Source organism: Macrotis lagotis, chromosome 4 (assembly GCF_037893015.1).
Source record: "Macrotis lagotis isolate mMagLag1 chromosome 4, bilby.v1.9.chrom.fasta, whole genome shotgun sequence".
Lineage (NCBI taxonomy): Eukaryota > Metazoa > Chordata > Mammalia > Peramelemorphia > Peramelidae > Macrotis > Macrotis lagotis.
The window spans coordinates 120,180,211-120,204,963 of NC_133661.1; the positions used below are offsets into that span (position 1 = coordinate 120,180,211).

Consider the following 24,753-nt stretch of genomic DNA (forward strand, 5'->3'; position numbering starts at 1 on the left):
GAAAACATCAAATCTGAAAGAGAAAAAAGGCCAAGGTGGAAATGTGAGTTTTAGGCAAGTAGACTCTAAGAAGACCTGGGAGAAAGAGGACTCATGAAAGGGTTAAGGGATGGAATTAAGGGAAAATAAGTCCTAGGCCTCAAAATATTTGTATGTGGTCATAAACCAATAAAATGTTATTTTTAAATAAAATGTATTCTTCTGTCCTATATTATAGAGAGACAGTATGGTTTACTGCAGAGTACTAAGGGCTAAAATCAAAAATAACCTGAATTCAAATCTTTCCAGATGGGTTACAGTATGTTCCATGGAGAAAGACCCCAACCAATGTAGTGCATTTTAGTATATACCCTTTTAAACAAGAGTCTGGGAAATATCATATGGCATGGAGCCATGAAAAAAGTCATATGGTTGTTTAGACAAGTTAACATAGAGATACCAATAAATTTAGAGGATAATAGAGATCCTGAAAAAGGAGTGTGAAAGCCAAAATCTCAGGTTTGGGGATGGGAGACAGGGAGCATAGGAAGAGTGAAATTGTGGACTATAGGAAATCCATTAAATTCTTTCATTTCCCATTTCTAAAATTTTGAGGGGGAAAAGAGTATCAACACATATCACTAGAAAAATGATTTCTATATAATCTGGAATAATCAAACTGGAGATCTAGCAGGAACCTCAAAGGAAATACAGTCTAACACCTATCTGAAGCATTGCTACCTTTGACCTTTGAATTATGATATATCAATATTTTAATATTTTAAGAATCTATGATTTCATTGATGTGGCTATTTCTTTTCTTCCACTGAATATGGCAATGATGGTACTGTGTTGGAAAAGTAATTTCTCTGTGCTTTAGTAAATTCAGGTCTCTGGGTTTTACTATGGTCGAATTCATCACTCTGCAATCATCTGAAATAATATAAATTAATTGTTGGATAACAGGTATTTTCAAATTCTTTCAGTTCAGCTAGTTCATGCAAGTGAGAGTTTATTGAAAAATTATCTAGTCATTGAAAATCTAGGGCCATCTCCATATCATGATAAACATTAGAGGAGGTCTCTCATGAAGGTCTAAATATGTTTCCCTATATTTCATTTATCCTTAGATACCCATTTATTTGTTTAGAACCACACTTTTATTTCTCAGCACTCCTTGGCTTTTTTCTGCCCATCAACGTTGTCTTACTTGTATCCATTGACAGTCTTAAGTAGGTCCCTATTCAATATTTGTTAAAAGAATTAATAGATTTTTATCTAGAGGGCTCAAATACAGATCAGCAAACATCATAAGGTGCAGATTCACATGGGTGGGAATGGGACTTGAGGGTATAAAAAGAAGACAACCTGTAGAAAATAGATTGCCTTTAAATAGTTTAAGCTCATAATCTAATGGGAAAAACAATCCCAATTTAGGAGAAATAATATTAGAAAAATGTAGGAAAATATAATAATAACTCTGATAATTTCAAATGTGAATTAATTGAGCAATCTGATAGAAGCAAAAAAGTAATAGAATAAGACAATACAACTCCAGCTTATTATTTATAAAAAATACTTTTAGATGGAATAAAAATTAAGCAGTTGAAAATACTTTACTATGCATCAGTTGAATGTGGAAAAAAGGAGTTGGAACATACTTTCAGAATAAGTAAAACATAGAGATTCAAAACATTAAAAAAGGATAAATAAGGAAACTACTTTATACAGAAAAGAATCATAGGTTCTAGTGTACCAATGCTAAAAAGAGAATGAAGATACTGGCAAGTAAATATAGAAGTGACAGGAAGAAATTATTGAATTTAATCAGTAATACAAGACCTTTTACTTTTCAGGAAATGCTGAAACTCTCCATTATTGATATGATCTTCACAGTGGCAAGCATTTTGCTTATTGACTTTTTCCGTGGACTTTTTGTTCGATATTTAAGTGACTGTTGGTGTTGGGACCTGGAAAGCAAATTTGTAAGCTCAGTTCTAATTTGGTTCAAGATATCTGTTCTGAGTAAGCTAACCTTAGCCTCTCCTGATGACTTTTTAACTTACAACCAGAGTTAGGAATTCTAAGGTGGAAAAATTATAGGAGAGAAGGGAAAAGACAAAAAGGACTAGTTTCTCATGTGACTAATCTATCCCTGTTCCTCTCTTTCTCTCTCTCTCTCTCTCTCTCTCTCTCTCTCTCTCTCTCTCTCTCTCTCTCACACACACACACACACACACACACACACACATGCTTACACAACTAAGACTTCAATTTCTAAGACTTCATTACATTGAAAATATGAGCATAATTCTCTGACTTGGACAAAAAAGTTTACTATATTTTATTCATTATTTAATTATTCATTTTTACTTCTAGCCTGAATATGGAGAATTCAAAATAGCTGAAAATGTGCTCCATTTGGTCTATAACCAAGGAATGATTTGGTAGGTAAAAAAACTGGTTTTGTGTTCTGGTCTGTCCTTTTCATTTGGAGTCTTCAATTTATGTATACACTATTCTCAAACACACACATCAAACCCACATAATCAACCCATAGTCTGGAAAATTAAAAAGTTCCATCACTTATAATAATAATTATCGCCTAAACATCCATAAGGCCTTTCTTTGTCAGTTCTCAAAACCCCTTGTAAGCCAGTGACATCATGTTTCCAGAAGAGGTGAGAATGATCAAGAAAACTACATATTTGATTTAAAAATTCAATTAAAAATCAGTTATATTAAAAATGATCTCAAAGAAAATTTTAAAACAGGAAAGCAAGAAGAAATCATGGAGAAGAAGGCTGATGAGAACTATATTTAGGACCTTCATCTCTATTCATCTATGGACTTCCATTTATATGACCTATAAAATAAAGAGATAGGACAAAGTGATCTCAGGTCTTCCAATTCTAACAACCTATGATTGAGGAAGTGACCATAAGAGTTTCTACCACACATCTTGCTGAGATGCCATCACCATATTCTGTGAGAAACACAACAAATTTTTTTTGAAATATTTCCCAAGCATAACTCTTCCTTAATAGAACTGATAAAGGTTCAGTTTTCTTCTCTCCTCCTTTTTCTCTCTTCCTTGTCTTCTTGTATTCTCCTATCTTCATCACTTCCTATGACTCTTAAAGAAACAAGAGGGAGTTCTGGTAAAATAGAAAGATAACAGAGTGGGGAGTTAACATCTGGACTTTTCCCCTAACTGTGTGATCTTGGGTAAATCACCTTATTTTCCTGGACCTATGATTTTTCATCTGAAAAGAGGTAAAGGGCAGAACTAGAAATGTCTCTAAGACGCTTTCTATCTTGTCATTTCATTTCCTCTTCTTCCCCCCTTCATTTTTTTTTATCTTCCAATAGCTTTCCCCAACTCCTCAGCTGTTTCGTATCCTTCCTTTCCAAGGTCTCAGTCAACTAGGAGTGCTTTGATTTTTTTTTTCAATTCTCTCATTTGCAACTTATAAATGATCCCTTATTTATACTTGAAGTTAGAGGGGGAAAGTTCATGGCTTTTAATATGAAAATTCAACAAATTTCCCCCCACTGCTGCTGCTCCTGTTGTATTATACAATGAAAAGAACACTAGATTTGATACCAGAGACTCTAATTGTAATTCCTAGGTCTGCCAATTACTGCATTATGGCCTCTCCTTGACGTCAGTTTTCTTATTTGTAAAATTAGCAGGGTGAAGAGTACATGATTTCCAAATGCCCTTTTAGTTCTACATCTAAGATCCCTCCTTTCTATATTCATTTTTGTGTAGCTGAGAGGTTGCTTTCCTGCAACACATCTCTCATTCATATGAGTAACACACTTAATCATTAGAACAACCCTGTGAATTTGGTATGCCAGCTGTTATCTCCACCTGATAGCAGAGAACTCTGTAAGAAAGAAAATTTCAATGACTTTCCTAAGATCATATGCTTATTGATGGATGCAGGATCTTTTCATAGAACTGCATTGTCTGGTCCTAATTGTTAAATAATCCTTCATATCCATTTGATTCAAACCAACTGCGTACCATTTTCAATGATGGAAAACAGACAAAAAATGTAGCTGATACATAGGAAAAATTTTCACTGTGCCAACTAGCATTAAAAAAAACTTCTAAGGGCATTGTGGCCTTTTTTTCCTTTTGAGGATATTTAAAAATAGGGTTCCCTTCCATTTATAGAGAAGGTTAAGATCTATGAACATTTCTAAATGGAAATGTTGGACTTGCTCATTCCTAAGATATGTTTCAGTACTAATATTTTATGATTCTATAAATACATGTATTTTAATAATTCTATCTGGTCCTTAGATATATAGTTATTGTTATATCAAATTTCTTTTTTGAATTTTGTTTTATTATATTTTTTCCAATTACTCATAAACATATTTTCAATATTCATCCTTTTGCAAGTTGTTGAGTCACACATTTTTCTACCTCCATCCCATCCCTCCTGAAAACAGCAAGTAATCTGATATAATTCATACATATATATAATCATGTCTATCAAATTTCTTTATGGAGCACCTGAATAATTACATCAAAATTTACTTTACAAGCTCATTAGATTTGCAATGCAAATATAACACTGTGCATAGAAATCAGGAATTCAAAAACATAGATAATACCAACCTTTCTTTTAAGATGACCAATCTAATGGAGTTAAAAGGGATTTATAAATATACCTATGATACAGGGAGGGAAAGTGAAAAAAATACAAAGAAAGATCCTGGTAGAGTGCTATGAAAAATATAGAGAATCTAAGGAGAGAGGTGAGTCTTCTTGGAGATGTCAACTAAGATGGGATTTAAAGATAGATAAATAATTCCATAGATGTTATAGGAGGGGCCTCTTTCAGCACATAATCTTTTTAATCACCATTACCACAGACCTTCCCAGTGCTTACACCAGTCTCTTCAGAGGAGGAAAGTGACTGCCTGGGATTAATGAACTCCTTCACCCCATAATTTTTCTATTTTCCCAATTTTTCACCCTTGTTCCTTTCTTTATAGTCTTGACGTTACATCTAAACAATTTTTTGGAGGGGCAATGAGGTTAAGTGATTTGTCCAAGGTCATAGTTAAATTTCAAGTGTCTGGGTCCAGATTTGAACTCAAGTCATCCAGACTCCAGGGTCAATGCCCTATCCACTGTGTCTCCAAGTCACTCCAATAGCAAAATTATTTAACTTCTTCCACTCTCAAATCTCTTGCTCTCATATCTTTCCATTATCCACATTTTTCCAATCATCGGACTTGGGTCATCATCTGCTTTCTTGAATAATTATCTTTGTCCTGTTTCCTAAATGCAGGTTCTCCTCCAGGCATTATCCTAACCATTTTACTCCCCTTTCTAAATGCTTTCCCTTGGTGATCTCATTAGTTTCCATGGATTCTCACTGATATTTCTATGTTAATTATTCCTAAATTTATATATCTAGCCCGATTATTTTTCTCATCTCTAATAGTAAGCTGTATATCATCACATAGAAGTTCCATCAATATCTCAAATTCAGCATGTCCAAAACTCTTCTTTCCCTATAAACCTATTTCCTCTTCCTGTCCCTACTTCTGTTAAGGCTATTACCATTTTCCCAGCCATAAAAATTCCTGAGCTTATTGAGCAATTATTACATTTTTGTTAATATAAACAAAATGAATAGGGGAGGAGTTCTAAAAGTTTAGGAACAAATAGATGAGTAGTCAAGAAGAGGTATAGAATAGTCCAGTTTGACTAAAACAGAGTATAGAAAGTGAATAGTGGTATAGAATAAGACAGGAAAAACAGACTGAAATCAGATTGAGGAAAACCTTGACTAACAAGGCAGGAATTTGTAATTTTAAAAAATGTAAATAGTGGATAAATTATTATATGGTAATTTTGTCTTTTCTCTATTTTACAGGATGGGGGCTTTTTTCTCACCTTGTCTTCCAGCATTCAATGTTCTCAAGTTGATTGGACTGATGTATTTACGAAGCTGGGCTGTGCTGACCTGTAATGTGCCCCATCAGCAAGTTTTCAGAGCTTCTAGGTCAGTGAAATAATTTTTTTTGTTTGTTTCTTAAAGCTTGTGCTTACTCAATCACTCCAGTACAGAGTATTTTTTAAAAAATTATTGGTTATGGGGCGGCTAGGTGGCAAAGTGGATAAAGCACCGGCCCTGGAGTCAGGAGTACCTGGGTTCAAATCTGGTCTCAGACACTTAACAATTACCTAGCTGTGTGGCCTTGGGCAAGCCACTTAACCCCATTTACCTTGCAAAAAAAAAACTAAAAATAAATACAATTATTGGTTATACTGAGGACTTTTCCCCTCTCTTAAAATTATTTTATTTTTTCCAATTACATGAAAGGATAGTTTTCGGAATTCATTTTTATAAGATTTTCAGTTCATTCCCACTTAGACTATTCTTCCAAATGTACTGTTATTATTTAAAGTACATTCAACCAGATATCAACTGATAAATTGCTATTCTGCTTACTAATAAATTCTAGAGCATAAAACTTGGTCCATTTATGACAAGTTTCTAAATCATCATAGAGACACAGCTGGAAGGTATATCAGGGATCATCTAGTCTAACCCCCTCCATTTTACAGAGACCCAGAGAGGTTAAGTAATTTGACCAAGATCACACTGAAGTTCCAAATTCTGCTCTCTTTCCACTGAACTATATATACAACTTCTCGGCAGGGTATCTTTTAAATTGGTTCCCCAAGTGTTGTATTTAAATAATTGAAGTATACCATTTTCTGCATCAAAATTCTATCCACTGTCTCACTCTGGCAAAGAAGCATGACCCTGATTTCTCAAAATCTATAGCAGCAGAGTTCAATGTCTGGCAAGTGATACCAAACTAAAAGGCTTTGAGTAGGAGTCTGGTAAAATACTCCTGTATATAGACCATCTGAGGACAAACATAATTAAGGCAAAGATGCTCATCAACAGGTGAGGTAACAACACTGTTAAAATCACAGATTTTCTAAGCATGCAAGTACAAGTATATGCTTTACAACATTATTTAATGTAAGGCATACATGATGATAATTTAGAATTCAATTCAACAAAGATTTACTAAGAACTTACTAAGTGAAATTCTGTGTCTTGTATACAATGGGGCAACAATAAAAATAATGACCACTACCTATAAGAATAAGCTAAAATTACTATTATGAAAATATAATATAATATTTAGCAATAATATATACATATATTTTGTTCAGCTCTTATTGTGCTTCTTACATCAAATCTCAAAGCATTGCAAGATCCCTTCAATGAAATACATTACTCTAAAAAGATCATCCTAATAAAATGTAAAACCAGAAGAATACTATAGGTTAATTTAGAAAAATTTTAGCAAAGTAATTAACCCACCAGCTAATAGAGTATGAGTTTAAAAATATCTTGGTGAAGGGGCAGCTAGTGGCGCAGTGGTGAGAGCACTGACCCTGGAGTCAGGAAGAACTAGTTCAAGTCTGGCTTCAGGCATTTAACAATTACCTAGCTGTGTAAGCTTCAGCAGGTCACTTAACCCCATTGCTTTGCAATAATAATAATAATAATAATAATAATAGCCTAGCTGTGTAACCTTGGACAAATCACTTAACTCCATTGCCTTAATAAATTTAAAAAAATATCTTGGTGACCTAGAACTTTGGGTTGAATTAAACAAGCTGAAATTTGATAGTAAAATATAAATTCTTACTGTTGAGTTTAAAAAATCAATACAAGATGAAGGAGGAATGGATAAACAGAAGTTCATAGGGAAAAGATTGGAGGCAGTAGGAGGCATTATTGCACTGTCAGTTCATTTTTAATTATCAGTACAAAATGACAACTAAGGAAGTTAATGACAGCTTTAATCTGTATTAGAGAAATAAAACATCCAAGAATACAAAGTTAATAGGCAGTAAATAATACATTTATTTATTTGTTTGTATATTTGTTTATTTATTATAAAGCATTAGATCTGAAGTGAAGACCTGAGTTCAAATTCTACTTCAGAAACTTATCAACTATATAACTCTAGGTGAGTCAATTCACCTGTCTGACTCCACACTTTCATCTATAGATGAAAAGGTTAAAATGAATCATGAAGTGGAGAGACTACTCACATTGAACTTTTTAAGTATAGCATTATATAGTTCGATCTGGTAGCAGAAGGAACAGCAGCAGCAGTAGCAGTAGCAGCAGTAAGCAATATAGTAGCAGGAGTGGTAAAAATAATCTCAAGTAGTTTACATCATTTCATGTACTTAATAAATGTTCAAGTTATGATTAATTGGTTTATTGTTATTATTACTTAGCACTATATAAATCTAAGCTGTAGTGCTCAAGAACTTCATATAAATCACCTTACTTGCTCCTAAGCATGAGTTAGATAGTAAAAGCATCATGCCTCCATTCTAAAGATGAAGAAACTGAGCCTCAAGGTCATATAGTGTCAGAGTCCACTCTATGACTCTTATACCAGTGTGCCCCTTCCTGACCACCAGTTCCCACTATGTCTTCTCCTCTAATTTTGATATATTGTATATATACATGATTCTAAATTGAAGTAAAGAAAAATATAAATGCGACACATTGATTTCCTTTTGAGCAATTTTCTGATTAAGAAAGGTCAATGTCATGGACCTTCTCTTTAGCAATCCCTTGATATCTGCACATATTGTAATTATCTACAAAATAAAGTCAGCAATATTTGGTTTTCTCATAGATCCAATAACTTCTACTTGGCAATGTTGCTGTTCATGCTGTTTCTGTGCATGCTGCCAACAATCTTTGCTATTGCCAGATATAAACCATCTTTAAACTGTGGTCCCTTCAGGTGAGTGATCTTTCATTGAAGACTTGCTTTCGTTTGGAAATGAAAACCAGTTTAAGAGAAACTGGACTACTTATCAGATGTACTTTTCATAGAATGCTAATGACCCAATTTCCCTTAACTTACATAACCTAAAAGTGATTAAAGGAGAGAAAAAAAGAGGGAGGAAAGAGGTGAGAAGGCAAGAGAGAGAAGGGAGGGAGGGAGTGGGGAGAGGGGAGAGAGGAGGGGGGGGAAGAGACAAAGAGACAGAGAGACAGAGAGAGACAGAGAGACAGAGAGAGATAGAGAGACAGAGAGAGACAGAGAGAGGAAAAACAAATCAAAATTAAATTTTCATGTTGATTGCTCTTTAATATTAATCAGCCAATTTTGATAATTTATATTTGGCTTAAGACCCTAAATACATCATCTCCTTTGAATTTAAATACCGTGAATACATCATCCCATTTGAAATACACAATCACTCTATGAAGTAGCTACTACAGCAAAAAAGAAGCTAAATGATTTGTCCCTGGTAACATAGCTAATAAGTGTCAGCACTGGGTTTTGAACTGAGATTTTCCAGATTCTAAGGCCAGCACTCTATCCACCTATGCAAAGTTAATGACATTTTGTGAACTTGAAATAATTAGCTAACTTCCAAATGACTTTGCTACTGAAGAGATTAGGATCAAATGTGGAATTGGGGTGGGGGGAAGTAATGAATAATATGTTTTGATTTGTTTTTATTTCTAATTTATATATACATAATTTTATAATCATTAAAAACTGGATAGTTATCAACTGAAAACCAGATATAACTGACAGGTACTCATTAGAATTTATTGATATTTTGTGAAAGACAATTATGGAATGTCAAGATAGCATAATGAATAGGGCGAATCCTCAAGGCAATAAAGACATGGGTTCAAGTTCATCTCTGATATATACTGGCTGCATGACCTTGTACAAGCCACTTAACTAGAGCTACTCCTAGACAACTCCACTAAGTCAATCACTCAACAAACTTTTATTAAATATATCTTTTATGTCAGTCACTGTACTAAGTGACCTAATTTTTAAAAAATGACTTGCTACATGACTTGCTCTTGTTTCCTTCTACCCTTAATAAAGGGATTTCAGCCTAAGGAATAAATGAGTTAGAAAAAACTGAATAATAATTTCTAAACACTCCAAGGGCCTCCATGTAGAAGAAAGTATAGACACTTTATGTTGCTCTGCAATGCAGAACTAAATCCAATAAATAGGATTTATAGGGAGGAAGCTTTTGTTGGTTGGTTGGCTTTTCTTTTTGTCAGTACTTCCTAACAAGCTGACTTGTGTAGAAGTTATTTCCCTACTACAAAAGATATTCAAGTAGGGGCTGTATTGCTGCTTTGTCAAAAATATTATAAGGAGGATTTCCAATACTGACTGAGAAGTCTAGTCAGATTATTAAGGTCTCTTCCAACTCTGCAAGTCTGGTTATTTGGAGTCCAGATTGCCTCAATTATAGCTTCAGGTATTGAAGTACTAATGCTTGGACTTAGGGCTTGCTTATTTATTCAGAAACAATTCAACTGATTTTTGTTTGATTTTTTCTTCTCTCTCAGTGGGCAAGAGAAAATCTATGACATTGTGTCTGAAACTATTAAGAATGATTTTCCTTTGTGGTTCAACTCAGTGATTGGCTATGTTAGCAGCCCAGTGGTCATTCTTCCTGCTCTGCTTCTTCTCTTGTAAGTATGATATTTCAAATCTATCATAATTGTTGCATTGTCCTTATTTAATGTAGTTCACAGAAGTAGCCAATGCTCTTTTATCTTGACTCTAATTGGTTGATTCCAGTAATATTTCCTTACTTTGTTTTATTTTCATCTTCAACCTCAAGACTTTAACATATATCATTGGCTATTTTATCAATTATTGTGTGTCCTTGAAGAAAGTCACTTTATCTAGTGAGGCTTCAGTTTGTTTGTCTGCAGAACTAAAGTATTCGATTGGATGATATCTAGGTCATTTCTAGCTCTAAATACGTATCAATAATGAGTACATCCTTAGCTGTGGCTGGGATTCTGGAACTTCTCTGAAAGAATAAGTGATTCTCATGTAACCAGCATTCTGATGCTGGTCAGAAAGTCAGATTCCAGTATTTGTTCCCACTTTTCCTATATAAAGAGTCATAAATTCAGTTGAGGTAGGAAAGGGAAACAGACAAATATAGAGGATAGTCAGATTCAGGTATGTACCTCTGTTCTAGAAGAAAAGAATGTCCCATTTCCCAGAAATTCTGTCCTTGGCCCCAGTGTTTATCACATGGCTGACAGCCATCAACCTCCTAAATCCAAAGAGGAAGCAGAAGAATCAAATGAAGTAAAGGCAGTGGGCAAAGGCAGAACTGTAAGGAATAGAAAGTCAGATCAAGGGAGCAGTTCTGTTGTGGGATTTTGAATGAGTATGAGGAGGCCTAGATCCTTGATAGCAAGTGAAAGAAATTGTGCCTTGAATTGCCCAAGATATTAGCACCCTGGAAAAACTCCTTGACCACTTTGCTATAGTGATTTTGTCTTTTCTGGCTCTGTAAGAGACCTTCTAGAAATTCAGTTGGTCTTATAAGTGTATGTGTGTTTCCCCCTACCAACCAATTATATGGCTACACCTGTTCTCTTATAGCATGCTGATTTATTACCTTCAGAGTATTGCAAGATCATTGAAGTTTACCAACAATCAGCTGAGAATGCAGATTCAAAGTGCAAGTATTGATTGAAATGACCTGTGCTATGAATTTATTTTTTCCTATTTTACCTGACCCCAAATGAAACCTCAAAGTAACTTTATTTTAGAAGCCTATAGATATGTGATAATTTGAACTGAAGGTTAGTATTTATTTTCATTTACATTTAAAGAATTTATCACCTGGCTACCCTAACTTAGCTATCTATACTTAGCTTATGTCAGTTACTGAAAAGTCATCAATGATCAGAACTATATTTGAAAGTTTACCTGCTTGATAGAAATTTCTTGGTCTTGTGTTCTGTTAACAGGCTCCATAGTCATCTCCATGCTGTGATGATGCATTGGAGAAGTACAGGGGTTTCTTTTAGAAGATAAAAGGCCAGGCTTAATATCCTGCCTCTGATATTTATTGCTTCTTTGACTTTGACTTAGACATGTCATTTCATTTTCTTAGGACTCAGTTTCCTCAACTGTAAAACAAGAAAGTTGAACAAAATTATCACCATGGTTCTTTCTAACTCTAAATAGAGGTCATATTGTGGTAGCTGTTGTTCACTCATTTTTTTCAGTGATATTTGACTTTATGATCCCATTTCAGTTTTCTTGGCAAAGATAGAATGGTTTGTCATTTCCTTCACCAACTCCTTTTACATATGAGGAATGTGAGGTAAATAGAATTAATTGACTTGCCCAGGTCCCATAGCTAGTAAGTGTCTGAGGCCAGATTTGAATTCAGGGAGAGGAATCTTCCCGATTCAGGTCTGTAACTCTCTCCACTGGGCTGCCTAACTACTCTTATTTGGAAATATATATGATTAATATTAACTCTAAGCATATCATTCAGTTAACATTGTTATAATGATGCTAATCATGGATATATAAAGCATTTTTCACTTAAGAAAAACATATTATCATTGAGATTTTAAAAATTGTTGAATACATTCATTATTCAAGGAAAGTGAATATATGTGTGCATTTGTGGGGGTAGTTAAGGAATCTTAACCACAATTTGGACATACTGTCATCAGGTAGCAGTAGACTTTGATCTAAATTCACCAGTCGATCCATAGGTTTAGGGATACAAACAGGAATTTTCTTGATAGAGGAGGGGGAGAAGGAGGGGGGGGAAAGAAGGAGGAGGAGGAGAAGGTAGAGGAGAAGATGGTGGTGGAAGAGGAGGAGGAAGAGGAGGAGGAGGAGGAGGAACAATCATATTAAATAATTCTGAGGCACATTCAAAAGAAAATGTTCCCTTACTCTCTTCCCAACGATGTTCCTGGCCAACCAACTGTGAATTAGTGTCAGATAAGACAGTAATAATTTTAATTGGTTATCCCACTAGGACTACTGATGATTCTTCTAATTCAAATAGATAGTTTAGCCAATCAGAGAAAGGAAAAAAATGAAGTTCTTAAGGTGGTACATCTGCTCCACTGATTCAACAAAAAGGATGCCAGGCAATATACTAAGGATTCAACATATCCATTGCTGCTCTGGAAACATAGATACAACAAGAAACCTTAATGAATCTTCATTCTGCTACTTAGAATCTTCCTTGCCTGAACCTTATTAATAAAGTATTTTCCACCAAATGTAAAAATAGTTTGTGGGGACACAATGTGACACAAGCATCAATAGGAGAGTCATAGTGTGACCATGTGTACAGAAAATTGTCTGTACTTGATGGAGTAAAAGGATTGTGGGAATTCTTGGGGAAAAGATAGACTTTGGAAAAAGAAGGACAAGAACTCTAAGGTAATAGGAACCATGGTGGTAGTAGTTATGGTGGTAGTAGTCCAGGGACAGTTGTTGGTATGTGGTTGGAAGGGTTGCTGCCAAGCTTCTTTTTCAGAAAAAAAATGGGAGGATTTGGTAGGACTCTGGGGACAATGTTCTACTACTACACTCATTTTAGTAAAGACTGTGCTTTAACATTGCCTAAATAACTGGGAAGGAGCACTTAACCAAGTACATCCTAGATGTGCCCAATTGTCCAATGTCTCCTAAATACCCCCAAATAGCTACATTACCAGATAGGTAGATAAATCTCTAATCTCTAACTCTCTCACAATTTCATCATTTAAAACTTAATCCATATCAACATTGCAAATAATTGTCATGTGTATTTTAGGGTAGATCTGAAGACAAGAAGAAAGTTGCCCAAATGATGGGAGGTAAGTGGAAAGTGTAAAATAAACATACAAGAATGGGTATCTTATTTTGTCCAATATACTCAAAAACAATGAAAAGAGACATTGAAGCCAATGTGGAAAAAGTGGTCTCATTCACATTTACCTCCTTACAAATTATTCTCAGCTAGATGTTTGTTGTTGAAAGCAGAGAAAATAAACCATTTAGCAATATATTGCAATCAAAAATGAATTTGGGTATAAAATCTAATTAATAATTTTAAAACCCTGAAGTGTCATTAATACACAATAAGGGAAAGAAAAAAAATTTATGTTTCAAGACTTGAATTTAAGTCTGTTCATCATTTGCCAGCTATTTGACCTTTGTAAAGTAAGTCTCAAATTGTCTCAACCTCAACTTTCTCATTTGTAAAACATAAAAAAGAATCACTTCTCTATCTACCTTAAAGTGCTGTTGAGCAGTTTAAAATGCGATAATGCATATAAAAGTATTAATACTCATAAAGTGAGGTATCTTGTTGTTGAGTCATTTTCATTTGGGTTTGATTCTTTGTGACCCCATTTGGAGGTTTCTTAGAAAAGATTCTAAAGTGGTTTGCCAATTCCTTCTCTAGCTTGTTTTATTGTTGAAGAACTGACAGAAAGTGGGTTAAGTGACTTGCCCAGAGTTACACATCTAGTAAGTGTTTGAGGTCATATTTGAACACAAGATGAGTTTTTTGACTATGAACTTGGGACTCTATCCACTGAGCCACCTAGAGGCCCAAAGTTAAAATAATGTTTGTCCATCATTCTTGAAGAAGACCATGACATCAGGGAAATGATGTCATGACAAGTGCATGAATTGTATTTGAGTGAGTGGGTGCTGAACTAAAACACCAGCTTCACTTTCTCCACCAGTCATCTGTGTCCAGTGGCCAGACAACGAATCAGGATGACTGAAGAAAACCCTGGACATGAGACAACCCCAGTTAAGTGACTTGCCCAGAGTCACACAGCTAGTTAGGGTCAAGTGTCTAAGACCAGATTCAAACTCCTGTCCTCCTGACTCCAAGATCAGTACTCTATTCACTGCACTATCTAGGTGCCCATGTCCAAGTGAATGAATGAACGAATGAATGCATGCATAGCCAAAATAGCCTTCTGAACTAAAAAGGGAAGATAGTGAGGTAGAAAAGACTATGGACAGATTCAAGAGAGAGAGAGAATATATAATTCTCAGAGAATGAATCTGAAATAAATAGAAAGCCCCCTAAAAATTGAATGGATATTGATATTACTTTGCCCCATCTCTCTGCTCCATGGAGTTACCAGTTATTACCAGATTTACCAATTTTGCCTCTGTACTGAAACAACATAACCTCAGTTTTTTCCTCTATCTATCTATCTATCCGTACCTGCTTTAAGATCCCCTATGGTTCTGATTTCTTCACTGATGGGGCCTATGAGATTCTGGTTATAGCACAGACAGAGGCAATTTTTGCTAAGGAAGTATCTGCAAATATCCAGTCTTTTGATAGTTATCCTGTTAGTACCTCCCCTGATTCTTCAAGGACTCCTGCCCGATGGCCAACTGGGAACTGAAAATTGAGACAGTGGTGGTTGTATCTACTTGTTTGAAATTCACTGGTTTGGTATCTCTGGAGTGTGAACACAGACAGAGGGTTTTACTAAGCAGGAAGCTTATTGTGGACATCTATGAAAACTTGGAGCCCACATCCAGTCTCAAGCAGCTAATGAAAATGTTATACTTTAAAAACTAAATAGACAAGATAGGCACATTCTCTTGACTGTATAACTATTAACTTATTTTATAGGGACTAAAAATCATAACGGTGATAGGGTCATACTGATTTCAAGTTATGAAGTTATAGAAATATTTACATTGCTTTTTTGTCATTTATTTTCATTGAATATGTATTTGTCCTAGTAGTTCATTGTGAATCATTGTCGTTTGTCTTTTATTTTTGAAGAGGACCAGTGACATCACCAGTGTGATATCTTGACTTGTGTGTGAACGAATTTAAGTGAGGCAACATTGCACAAAGTTGTCAGTCTCATTTTCTCTTCCGGAGTCATTGAAATCCAATGATAGGACAAAAGTTAGGACAATTGCCCCATATGCAGTGGATGACCTTGGAATATTTGATATCTGGTCAAGCTCTAACCACTCTCCAGAGCTTGCTTCAGCTGCCTTCATAGCCATAGAAACAATTTAATTCTATGTCACATTGTCAAATAATATTTGCCAGTGTAATATTAGTCCAGTGTAGATCAGGTCATTTTCTAAATCAGTTACTCAGTATAATAATAACAACATTGATTTTATAAGCACAAAATGGCCTGATATTTCAAAATCTATTATTGTTTCTTATAGCAATTATGTTAAATTGATGTTATTAGATATATTATCAAAAAGAAATTGGAAAAACTCCCTCTTTCCTCTGAGTTTCAATTTCCTCGTTATTAGAAATTAAGTAATCTCTAGGGGCTAGCAATCTATGGGACAATTTCCTCCTCTTCCCCTACCTATATGTTACAGAACATGTGATTGGAAAAGTTAAGAGTAGAATTCACTATGCTTAATATACTACTTCATGGATCACTTGTTTGAAAGAAAAAATTCTTGTTTTTATACTCACTTCTTTAAAAAAGCAAAAAAAACCCAATAAAATCCAAAGGTCCATAGTATTAAAAGTAGGGAGCATTTTAATTGAATAGATTATCCCAGGTGATGATCAGTTCAATTCATGTAACATTTGTGAAGCACTGACTATATTCCACATACTGCTAGATCCATAAAAATATACAAGACTAGATCTGACATTGCTATGTTATTATGGAACTTATAAACTAGAAGCATCAGTTTATTAGAGAAGTATCCAAAGAGTACTGTATTAGGAAATAGAGATCATCATATACTGGGGACATCAGATAAAGCTTCATTAAAAAGGTACCATGATGAGGTTTTAAAAGATCAATAGGAATTCACCAGGAGAATCATAAAAATCCATACAATAGAAGAATAATTACAGACATTTAATTTAATATTGGCACAAATTTCCCTACAGATATCCAGTAGATAGTATAAATGTGACTAAGCCCATTTTTACTGGGGTGTTAGTTAGAAAAATCAAATAATTTGGCCAAGGTCACAAAACTAATAAACATTGGAGTTACCATTCTAACTGAAATCACTCTAATTCTACAATCAGTGCCTTTTTTTTTTATCACAAACAGCCTCCTATAAAGGCAAAGGGGATTAGAAGTAATGACAATTCTAAACAAAGAAAACAGTGAGTAAAAGCATGAACATTAGAAACAGTATTAAGTAGGACTGTTTGAAAGCTTCTAAGTGGAGTAAAAAATGACTTATATATAGCTTGAAACATAGGGGGCATCAAAATTGGGAGTGAACTTTAAATTCAAGAGAATAAGTTTGACTTTAGCTTGATAGACATCAGTCAATATATATTTATTAAGCACCTACTGTGAGCTAATAACTGTGGTAAGTTCTGGAGGATACAGAAGAATAAAAGACAAAATATTGTCCAGAATAATGAGGAGCTCCCAGTCTAAATAGGGAGAAAACATGCAAATAAGATTGACAGGATAAATTGGAAATGATCAACAGAGAGAAGGCTCTAGAATCTTGAAAGTCTTTTGGTAGAAAGTAGTCTTGAAGGAAGGCAGTGAAGCCAGGGGACTGAGATGAGGAGGGAAAGAATTCTAGGCATGGTGAAAATGTGTAATGTTTGAAGATAGAATGACTTGTTTGAGGGAAAAAAAGGAGTCCAGTATCAATGCACTGACAACATGGGAAAGGGGAGAGATATAAAGATCAAAAGACAGGTCTTAGCAACAGATTCAATATGAAAGAGAGAATGAAAAGTTGGGTTTGACACATTGTGAATCTAGGAAACTGGAAAGCTAATAGTACCCTCTAAAGACTGTGAGTTCTTTGAGAAAAAGGTCTATCTTTTGCCTCTTTTTAAATCTTCCATACTTAGTAAAATGCCTGGAGCCTGATAGATATTTGATAAATATTTCTCAACTAATTCATCAGTGATAGGTAAATCTGGAAGAGGATGAAGGCCTGAGGGTAAAGATAATAAGTTAGGTTTTGAAATCTCTGAGTATAAGTTTTCTATAAGAGATCCAGTTTTAAAAACCCAATAGGCAATTGGTTGTGCAAGTCTTAAGTTTCTTGGAGAGAGTAGAGCTAAATAAGTAGATCTGAGAATTCTCAACCTAGACTTGAGAACAGAATCTTTGGGAGTTGATGAAATCATTGAGAGAAAAAGAAGGGAGAGCTAGGTGGCATAGTAGATAGAGCACAGGCCCTGGAGTCAGGAGGACCTGAGTTCTGTGTGGCCTTGGGCAAGCTACTTAACCCCATTAGCTTGCAAAAAGATAAAAAAAAGAAGAAGAAAAAGAAAAAAGGACTTAGAACCTGGCTCTTAAGATGCCTACCATTAGTAGGAATGACCTGAATGAAGATCTAGTAAAAGAGGTGGAGAAGGAACCATCTAGGAAGAGAACCATACTAAAGTACTTTCATGAAAGCCCAGAGAAAACAGGGTATCAAGGAGAGGAGGCTGTCAGGTTGCCCCTGAATGATTTTGAACAGAAGAGTGACATGAACAGGTCTGTGGATTTGTCTTTTCTTCCATTTCCAGCCAGGACACAGACCCAGGAGGGAAGCAAGAAGAAGCCTCAGGAAAGTGATTTTGTCAATCAACAGATCTCAGGTCACTCCATGACTCCCAGGAAAAATGGCAATGTGTTCAGCTTTGATTCTCCAGGCAGCAGAATTCCAACCATTTCACAAGATATACCACAGGCTAAGATTTCCAGGTCAGTGGAGATCTCTTCTCCAGTTACTGGCATCTCCAAGGCACGATCTGAGCCTGTTGACAACAGGTAAAGTTTAGTCTTAACTCCTGTATTCAGCCACAATGAGAATAATAGCATATTTTGAGTGATATTTTGAACAATTTTGTATTAAAGGACTTTTAGTTAATTTTCAAAAAGACTTAGCTATGCATGAGTATTTTACTTAAGGAACTAAGTTAACAAGATGCTAAGGAAAACAAAGAAGTTGTATTCCAGACTTAATGATTTAATTGATAGAGAAAGTTTGTTAAATGGCTATAGAAAGCAAAAAAATTGGTATTAAAAATCAAAAGAAATGGTACCTGCACTGCAATTTATAATCTTAGAATAGGAGTTCTTAATTTTGGGGGGTTCATAGATTCCTTTGGTAGTCTGGCAAAAATTAAGGACCCATTTTCAGGACATTGTTTTTAAATGCATAAAATAAAATACCTAGGATTGCAAAGCAAACTCAAGATTAGTGAAAATAAAGATGTAATTTATTTTCTGATCCAAGTTCATGGGCCTCCTGAAATCTATCAAGAGTGGTCTATAGTCCCCATGGAAATGGGTCTTAGAGGATTGCCAGGGAACACCTGAAAGTTTAAAATGTTATGTTCAGGGTAATGTAGTCAAAATGTATGAGAGGTGGGATTTTAAAACCCACCTCTTTGCTCCCAGGGCAAAAGGAAGAAATGGAAAGGGGGGTGGGGGGGGGGGAGGGAAGAAAGAAGAAGCATGAAATGGATATATTTTTACACTCAGGATTTCTTCCACTAAACACACTTGTCATACTCCAACAAAGGATAGTCCATAATACAATTCTGACCTTTTATGTTATTGATTTGATCTCCCTTTAAATCTCTCCTATAAAGTCCTCTAATGTCTCATTGTAGCATAGAGGTGGCACAGGATTCTGAGAAATGTTTGTTATCAGCAAGTTGGTCATGAAATGAATTAATGTGGGGGTAAAGAAGAGACAAGACATGGGCAGGATTGTACTAATCAGTGGAAAACTACCTAAATGAATTAAATTATGGACCTTTGAAATATTAAAGGAAACATCCTTGTAAAACAAATAGAGAACAAACATCTTTATTTTCATTTTACAGAGAAGGAAAAAGAAGAATAATTAATAATTAAATGACTCACCCAAACTCAAGTTAGCATTCCAAAATAGAGAATAGAAATGCTGTGGCAATCATGGTATTTGGCATCTTCATTTTATCTACAAATGAAGAGTTCTATTTCAAATGGCTGCTTATTGTGTTTTAAATTACACACCTGAGATATAAACTCTGGTGAGATAAGAGCACTCCCCATAAAACTTTAGCGCTTACACTTCAGTAAGAAATTAAAACTCAGGGAGAACAGAGGTCAATGTTTGTTCTTTCTTTTTTATTTTATAAGGTATCCATATTTTGCAAATGATAATGATCTCGGCAAGTCCAAGTCCTGTACTACCCCAGTTACTTTCAAAAAACACTTGGAGGACATCTATTCAGAACCCCTCTTTCGAAAAGGCATCCAACAGATGAACCCACATGCTCTCGGAACAGAAGGCCCAGGGATTGTAGGAAGACGAACACATCCTAGATATTACATCGTTAATGAGAGGGAATCCCGCAGAAAACCTCGTTCTGCCTTTCGATCACCAAGACACTTTCATAGGGACAACTTGGGTGACTTTGGGGAGAAATATCCCAGGAACAAAAGGAGCTATATGTTATCAAAACTCCACCATGCCTATCCCCCACATTTAAGTGATGAAGAGGAAGAAGAGGAATTGAGAAGGGACATATTCAATAGATCCTTTCGTCCACGATCCCTCTCAGACCTTCATCAGACATCTAATTTTTACATTGGTGAACGAACAGAGAGCCAAATCTTGGCTGCTGAAGATCTGGCCAGAATGCAGTACCAGTCTTGGAATAGTAATTTTGAGGTAGACCCCTATCGACCAGTTTATTTGTATAAAAAGCCTAGATTACAGAATTTTGACCCAGAACTTCAGTACTCAGAACACTTCATGAAACCAAAACCCAAACAAAAGATGGAACCATCCTTTACAGAGTCAGATTCAGTGTCTGCCTCTAGCAGTGACCAGCAAAACAGCAGCACTGATCAATATATCCAAGTCATTCATAATAAAGACAAATACTTAAAGAGCGCAAGCAAGCTTCACAAAAAGAAATCAAAGTCTAGGCTTGAATTGACTATTGCAGATGCCGGTGAATTGATTTGTTCAAATGTCTAGATGGATATTTGCTGTTACCTTGTAACATAGTAGCACATCATTATGATTCTGGTATCAAGAATACCAGAATGGACCAATGGACCCAAGATTTGGCCTGTGAAGGAAAAAAATTCATGATATACTGCATATTCATGGAACCTCAATGCTCTGAAACTTTTCTAGATCAGCAAAAAATGTCTGTATGTATGTAGACAATCATTTAATGGAGATCACGTTCTGATGGGCAGTAGATTGCAGTGTTCCCCAACTAGTTAGGCAAACATTTGGCACATTCATATGATGTTTGAAGTCAGAGGGAAAGACCATGTAACTCAAACTGTCTTTCCACTTCATTCTGCTTCAAAAAGGGTCAAGTCACTGTCATTGGAGTTTATATTTAGATATTTGAAACATCTCCAATTAGCTGCTCATTCTTAAAAAGAATAATATTAAAGCCCTGTATTGTTTGTTGCAGAATCTTTTAAGAAGTAAAAATCATTTCCCCATGTAATCAAAAAAAGTCTGTAAATGATTTTTTTTTCATTTCTCTAAGGTCAGGCTTCTAAACTGTGTGTATGTGTGCTATGGACTTTTTGCCAGTCAGTTAATAAATGTTTATTAATCACCTTTATGTCTCATGCACTGTGTTAAAGGTTGACAGTCTGGCCCTCTTTTCAAAATAATATTAAATGTATATAATACAATTCAATGGATCACTAATGAAACTAATTATATTAAGATAAAGTTATCAAAATATTTTTAAATATGTTAAAACAAATTCATGGGTCCCAGGTTTAGAACCTGAAACACTGTACTGGAGACAGTATGGACTCTACAAGTGTAAAACTATGGGACCTGAGAGGCAAAAAAGCTAATGTGTAATCTCAGATCATTTTAATAGAAAGTATCATTTAATCAATCCTCCAAGAAACATTTATTAAGCCTGGACATCAGGCACTGTGCTGGCTGTGAGGGATACAAAGACAAGAATGAAACAGCCCCTGCAATTGCAGGACTTATATAGGTGAGGCACATGAGCACACACAGCAGGTATAAATTATACAAAGCAGATGCATAGTTACTTTGGTGGATGTGAACAAAACACTAGAAGCTAGAGGAAACCAGAAAGACTTCATGCCAAAGACTGTTCTTGAGCTGAGTCCTAAGGAAACCAAGATTTCCAAAGACAGAGGTGAAGAGAGAGGACATTCTTGGAATGGGGAACAGCCAGGGCAAAGGCATAAAGATAGGAAATGGAGGATTATCTTTGAAGACTATCAAAAAAAACAATATAACTGTGAGAATGATAATGAAGAAAAAGAGAGCTACACTTTATATAGTGCTTTAAAGTTTGCAATGCACTTTATATATTTTTCTCTTGTGATCCTCAAAACAACCTTGTGAGACAGATGATATTACACACACACACACACACACACACACACACACACACACACACACACACACACCCCTTTTAAATTAGGAAACAGAGATTTAAGAAAACATTGCCTTAATGACATAGCTAGTAAGTGCTTAAAACAGGATTTGTATTCAGTATTCTTTTAATCCAATTATGGCATTCTAACTACCATTATACCTTACTAGTTCATTTTGGCTGTGGTTCAGTGGGTGTAGTGGGAAACCATGTATCTTAAGTTTGAAAGGAAGCATGAGATAGGTTGCAAAGAGTTTTAAATTCTAGAGATCCTAGAGTCAATAGAAATAGCCATACTTGAATTTTAGTGGGGAAAAATCACTTTGACCATTGTGTAGAGGATGGAATGGAGTAAAGAGAATCTTGGGATGTGATTTGAAGGCTACTGAAATAATCAAGAGAAGAAATGATGAGGATCTAAATTATGATGATGGCTATGTGTGTAGAAAGAAGAGGAAATACACATACATCCTTATATACCCACATATATACATGCATGCATATTGTTCAGCCATTTTAATTTTTATGACCCCATTTGGAAATTGTTTCATTCATTTTTTTACACAAATGAGATCTAACAGTAGTTCATAGTAGGAGCTTGCTAAATGCTCACTGATTTTCTGATTAATTCATATATTTGAAATACAGAAAAGATAACTGAATATAAATTCTGAGGGAGTTGTGTAGAAATAAGAGAAGCATTTCAGTATTAAACAAGAAAGAATCAGTATAAATAAAAGAGAATATTATTGGAGGAACACTCATACTTAGGAAATGAGGAGCCATCAAAGAAAATGTAGAATTAGAAAATGCAGAAGGGGCAGCTCGGTAGTGCAGTGAATAGGCTCAGACATTTGATAATTACTTAGCTATGAGACCTTAGGCAAGTCACTTTAACCCCCATTGCCTTACAAAAACAAAAACAGAGGGGTGGCTAGGTGGCACAGTGGATAAAGCACCAGCCCTGGAGTCAGGAGTACCTGGGTTCAAATCCGGTCTCAGACACCTAGCTGTGTGGCCTTGGGCAAGCCACTTAACCCCATTTGCCTTAAAAAAAAACCTAAAAAAACCCCAAAACAAAAAAAAAGAATTGATGGAGAGAGAAGTACCAAGATATGACTTTGAGAAACCATGTGGGGAGGGCTTTAATTAGGAAGGGGTAATATAATCTGACAAATGCTGTGGAGAATTTGTCATGAGATCCTCAACAAGGCACTTAATTTTGTCAAGGGTTGGTAATGAGAGTGATTAGGACAGAAATCTAGATTAAGGTGAAAGTAGGTGATGAGGAAATAAAAGCTAATATTTAAGAAACCTGGAAATAAAAGAAAGGCAAAAAATAGGGGTCAAGGGCTAAAGGGAGGGTGTTGATTCTTTCCCCTCTTAGGATGCCTTAACTTGGAGAGATGTTTCTGGGCTGTCAAAAATTGTGCCAACAAGGAAAAGAGCATTCTGCCAGATTCTATTTAATTGGAAAGTTTTATTTTCGTTATCACTATGGAGTGTCAAGGTATGTGTTCATAATAAGAGGAACAGCCTTAAATGAGACAGTTGAGTAGTTTTTGTTTGCTTGCTTGCTTGTTTGTTTTGGCCACAAAAACTCTTAAAAACCCTCTTCACTGGGGAATGGTTGGTGTGGGGCAAGTGCCCATAAAGAAGAAGCCCTGAAGTATAAATAGATGGTGGAGGTAAGGAATCAGAGGGATCAGAGAATTTTCAGCTTGAAGGAATCTTAAGTTCACTTAGTCCAATGTTTTTTCACCTTTTTTGTGGGGCACAGACCCCTTTCAACTTGAAGGAATTTAAGAACTCACCTAGTCCAAAGGTTCTGCACTGCTTCTTGTGTGGCACAGACTCCTAGTAAACACTAGGGACTTCTTTCCGACACAGATTTTAATAAATTGATGGAAACGTTAAAATTCGGTTTATAACTATTGAAAATAAAGAGGCGATTTGCTTTCCCCGCCCAAGTTTACTTGAGCCCTGAAATTCTCCCCGCCCCATGAGCCCCCGATGAAGAAGCCTTGATCCAATGCAGTCACGGAATTCAGGAGCTCAGAAGGAACAAGGTGAAGAAAGCAAGTTAACTTTGCAGAGGACGTAGGCTTCTCCACCTGGGACCGACTTCTAGGAGGCTGGGGCGCTAGGAAGGCCGTTCTAGGAAGAAGACCTTGGCTGAGCTCAGGTGAGAGCAGCCCAGTGGGAAGGCCAGGGTCTTCCCTCTCTTCCCGGTAGGCAAAGGTAGAGGACGGGGGCTGGCTCGCCCTAGTCCCGTCCAGCTCCACTGGGCACCGCACCGGAGCTGGGATCCTCTCCGCCTAGCTCGCCACGGGCGTCCCCAGATGTTTACCAAAAACGCAGCCCCGGGCGCCTTCTTCCCGAAGCTAGGCGGAGCTGGACTCCACCAAAAGCTGAGGCCGCGAACCCGACTTCATTGGATAGACCCCAGGAGGCCTTGCCTTGCTGGGCCAACCGGGGAATGGGAGGACGGACCCCGCGAATGGGGATTTTCGGACCAATCCTTGGGGCGGGGG

At 36.0% G+C, this 24,753-nt stretch overlaps 1 protein-coding gene across 1 annotated transcript in view; it reads left to right on the forward strand.

Moving 5' to 3' along the window:
* TMC3 (transmembrane channel like 3) overlaps positions 1 to 20,882 on the forward strand; it is a 61,836-nt gene extending 40,954 nt beyond the window's left edge. The window contains exons 14-22 of the mRNA XM_074233990.1: positions 1,836 to 1,964; positions 2,359 to 2,426; positions 5,886 to 6,014; positions 8,698 to 8,808; positions 10,401 to 10,526; positions 11,461 to 11,539; positions 13,655 to 13,697; positions 18,353 to 18,596; positions 19,959 to 20,882. Of these exons, the coding sequence (XP_074090091.1) occupies positions 1,836 to 1,964; positions 2,359 to 2,426; positions 5,886 to 6,014; positions 8,698 to 8,808; positions 10,401 to 10,526; positions 11,461 to 11,539; positions 13,655 to 13,697; positions 18,353 to 18,596; positions 19,959 to 20,805 (1,776 nt within the window). The 3' untranslated portion in view covers positions 20,806 to 20,882. The remainder of the gene's footprint in view (positions 1 to 1,835; positions 1,965 to 2,358; positions 2,427 to 5,885; positions 6,015 to 8,697; positions 8,809 to 10,400; positions 10,527 to 11,460; positions 11,540 to 13,654; positions 13,698 to 18,352; positions 18,597 to 19,958) is intronic.
* Positions 20,883 to 24,753: the final 3,871 nt, after the last annotated feature.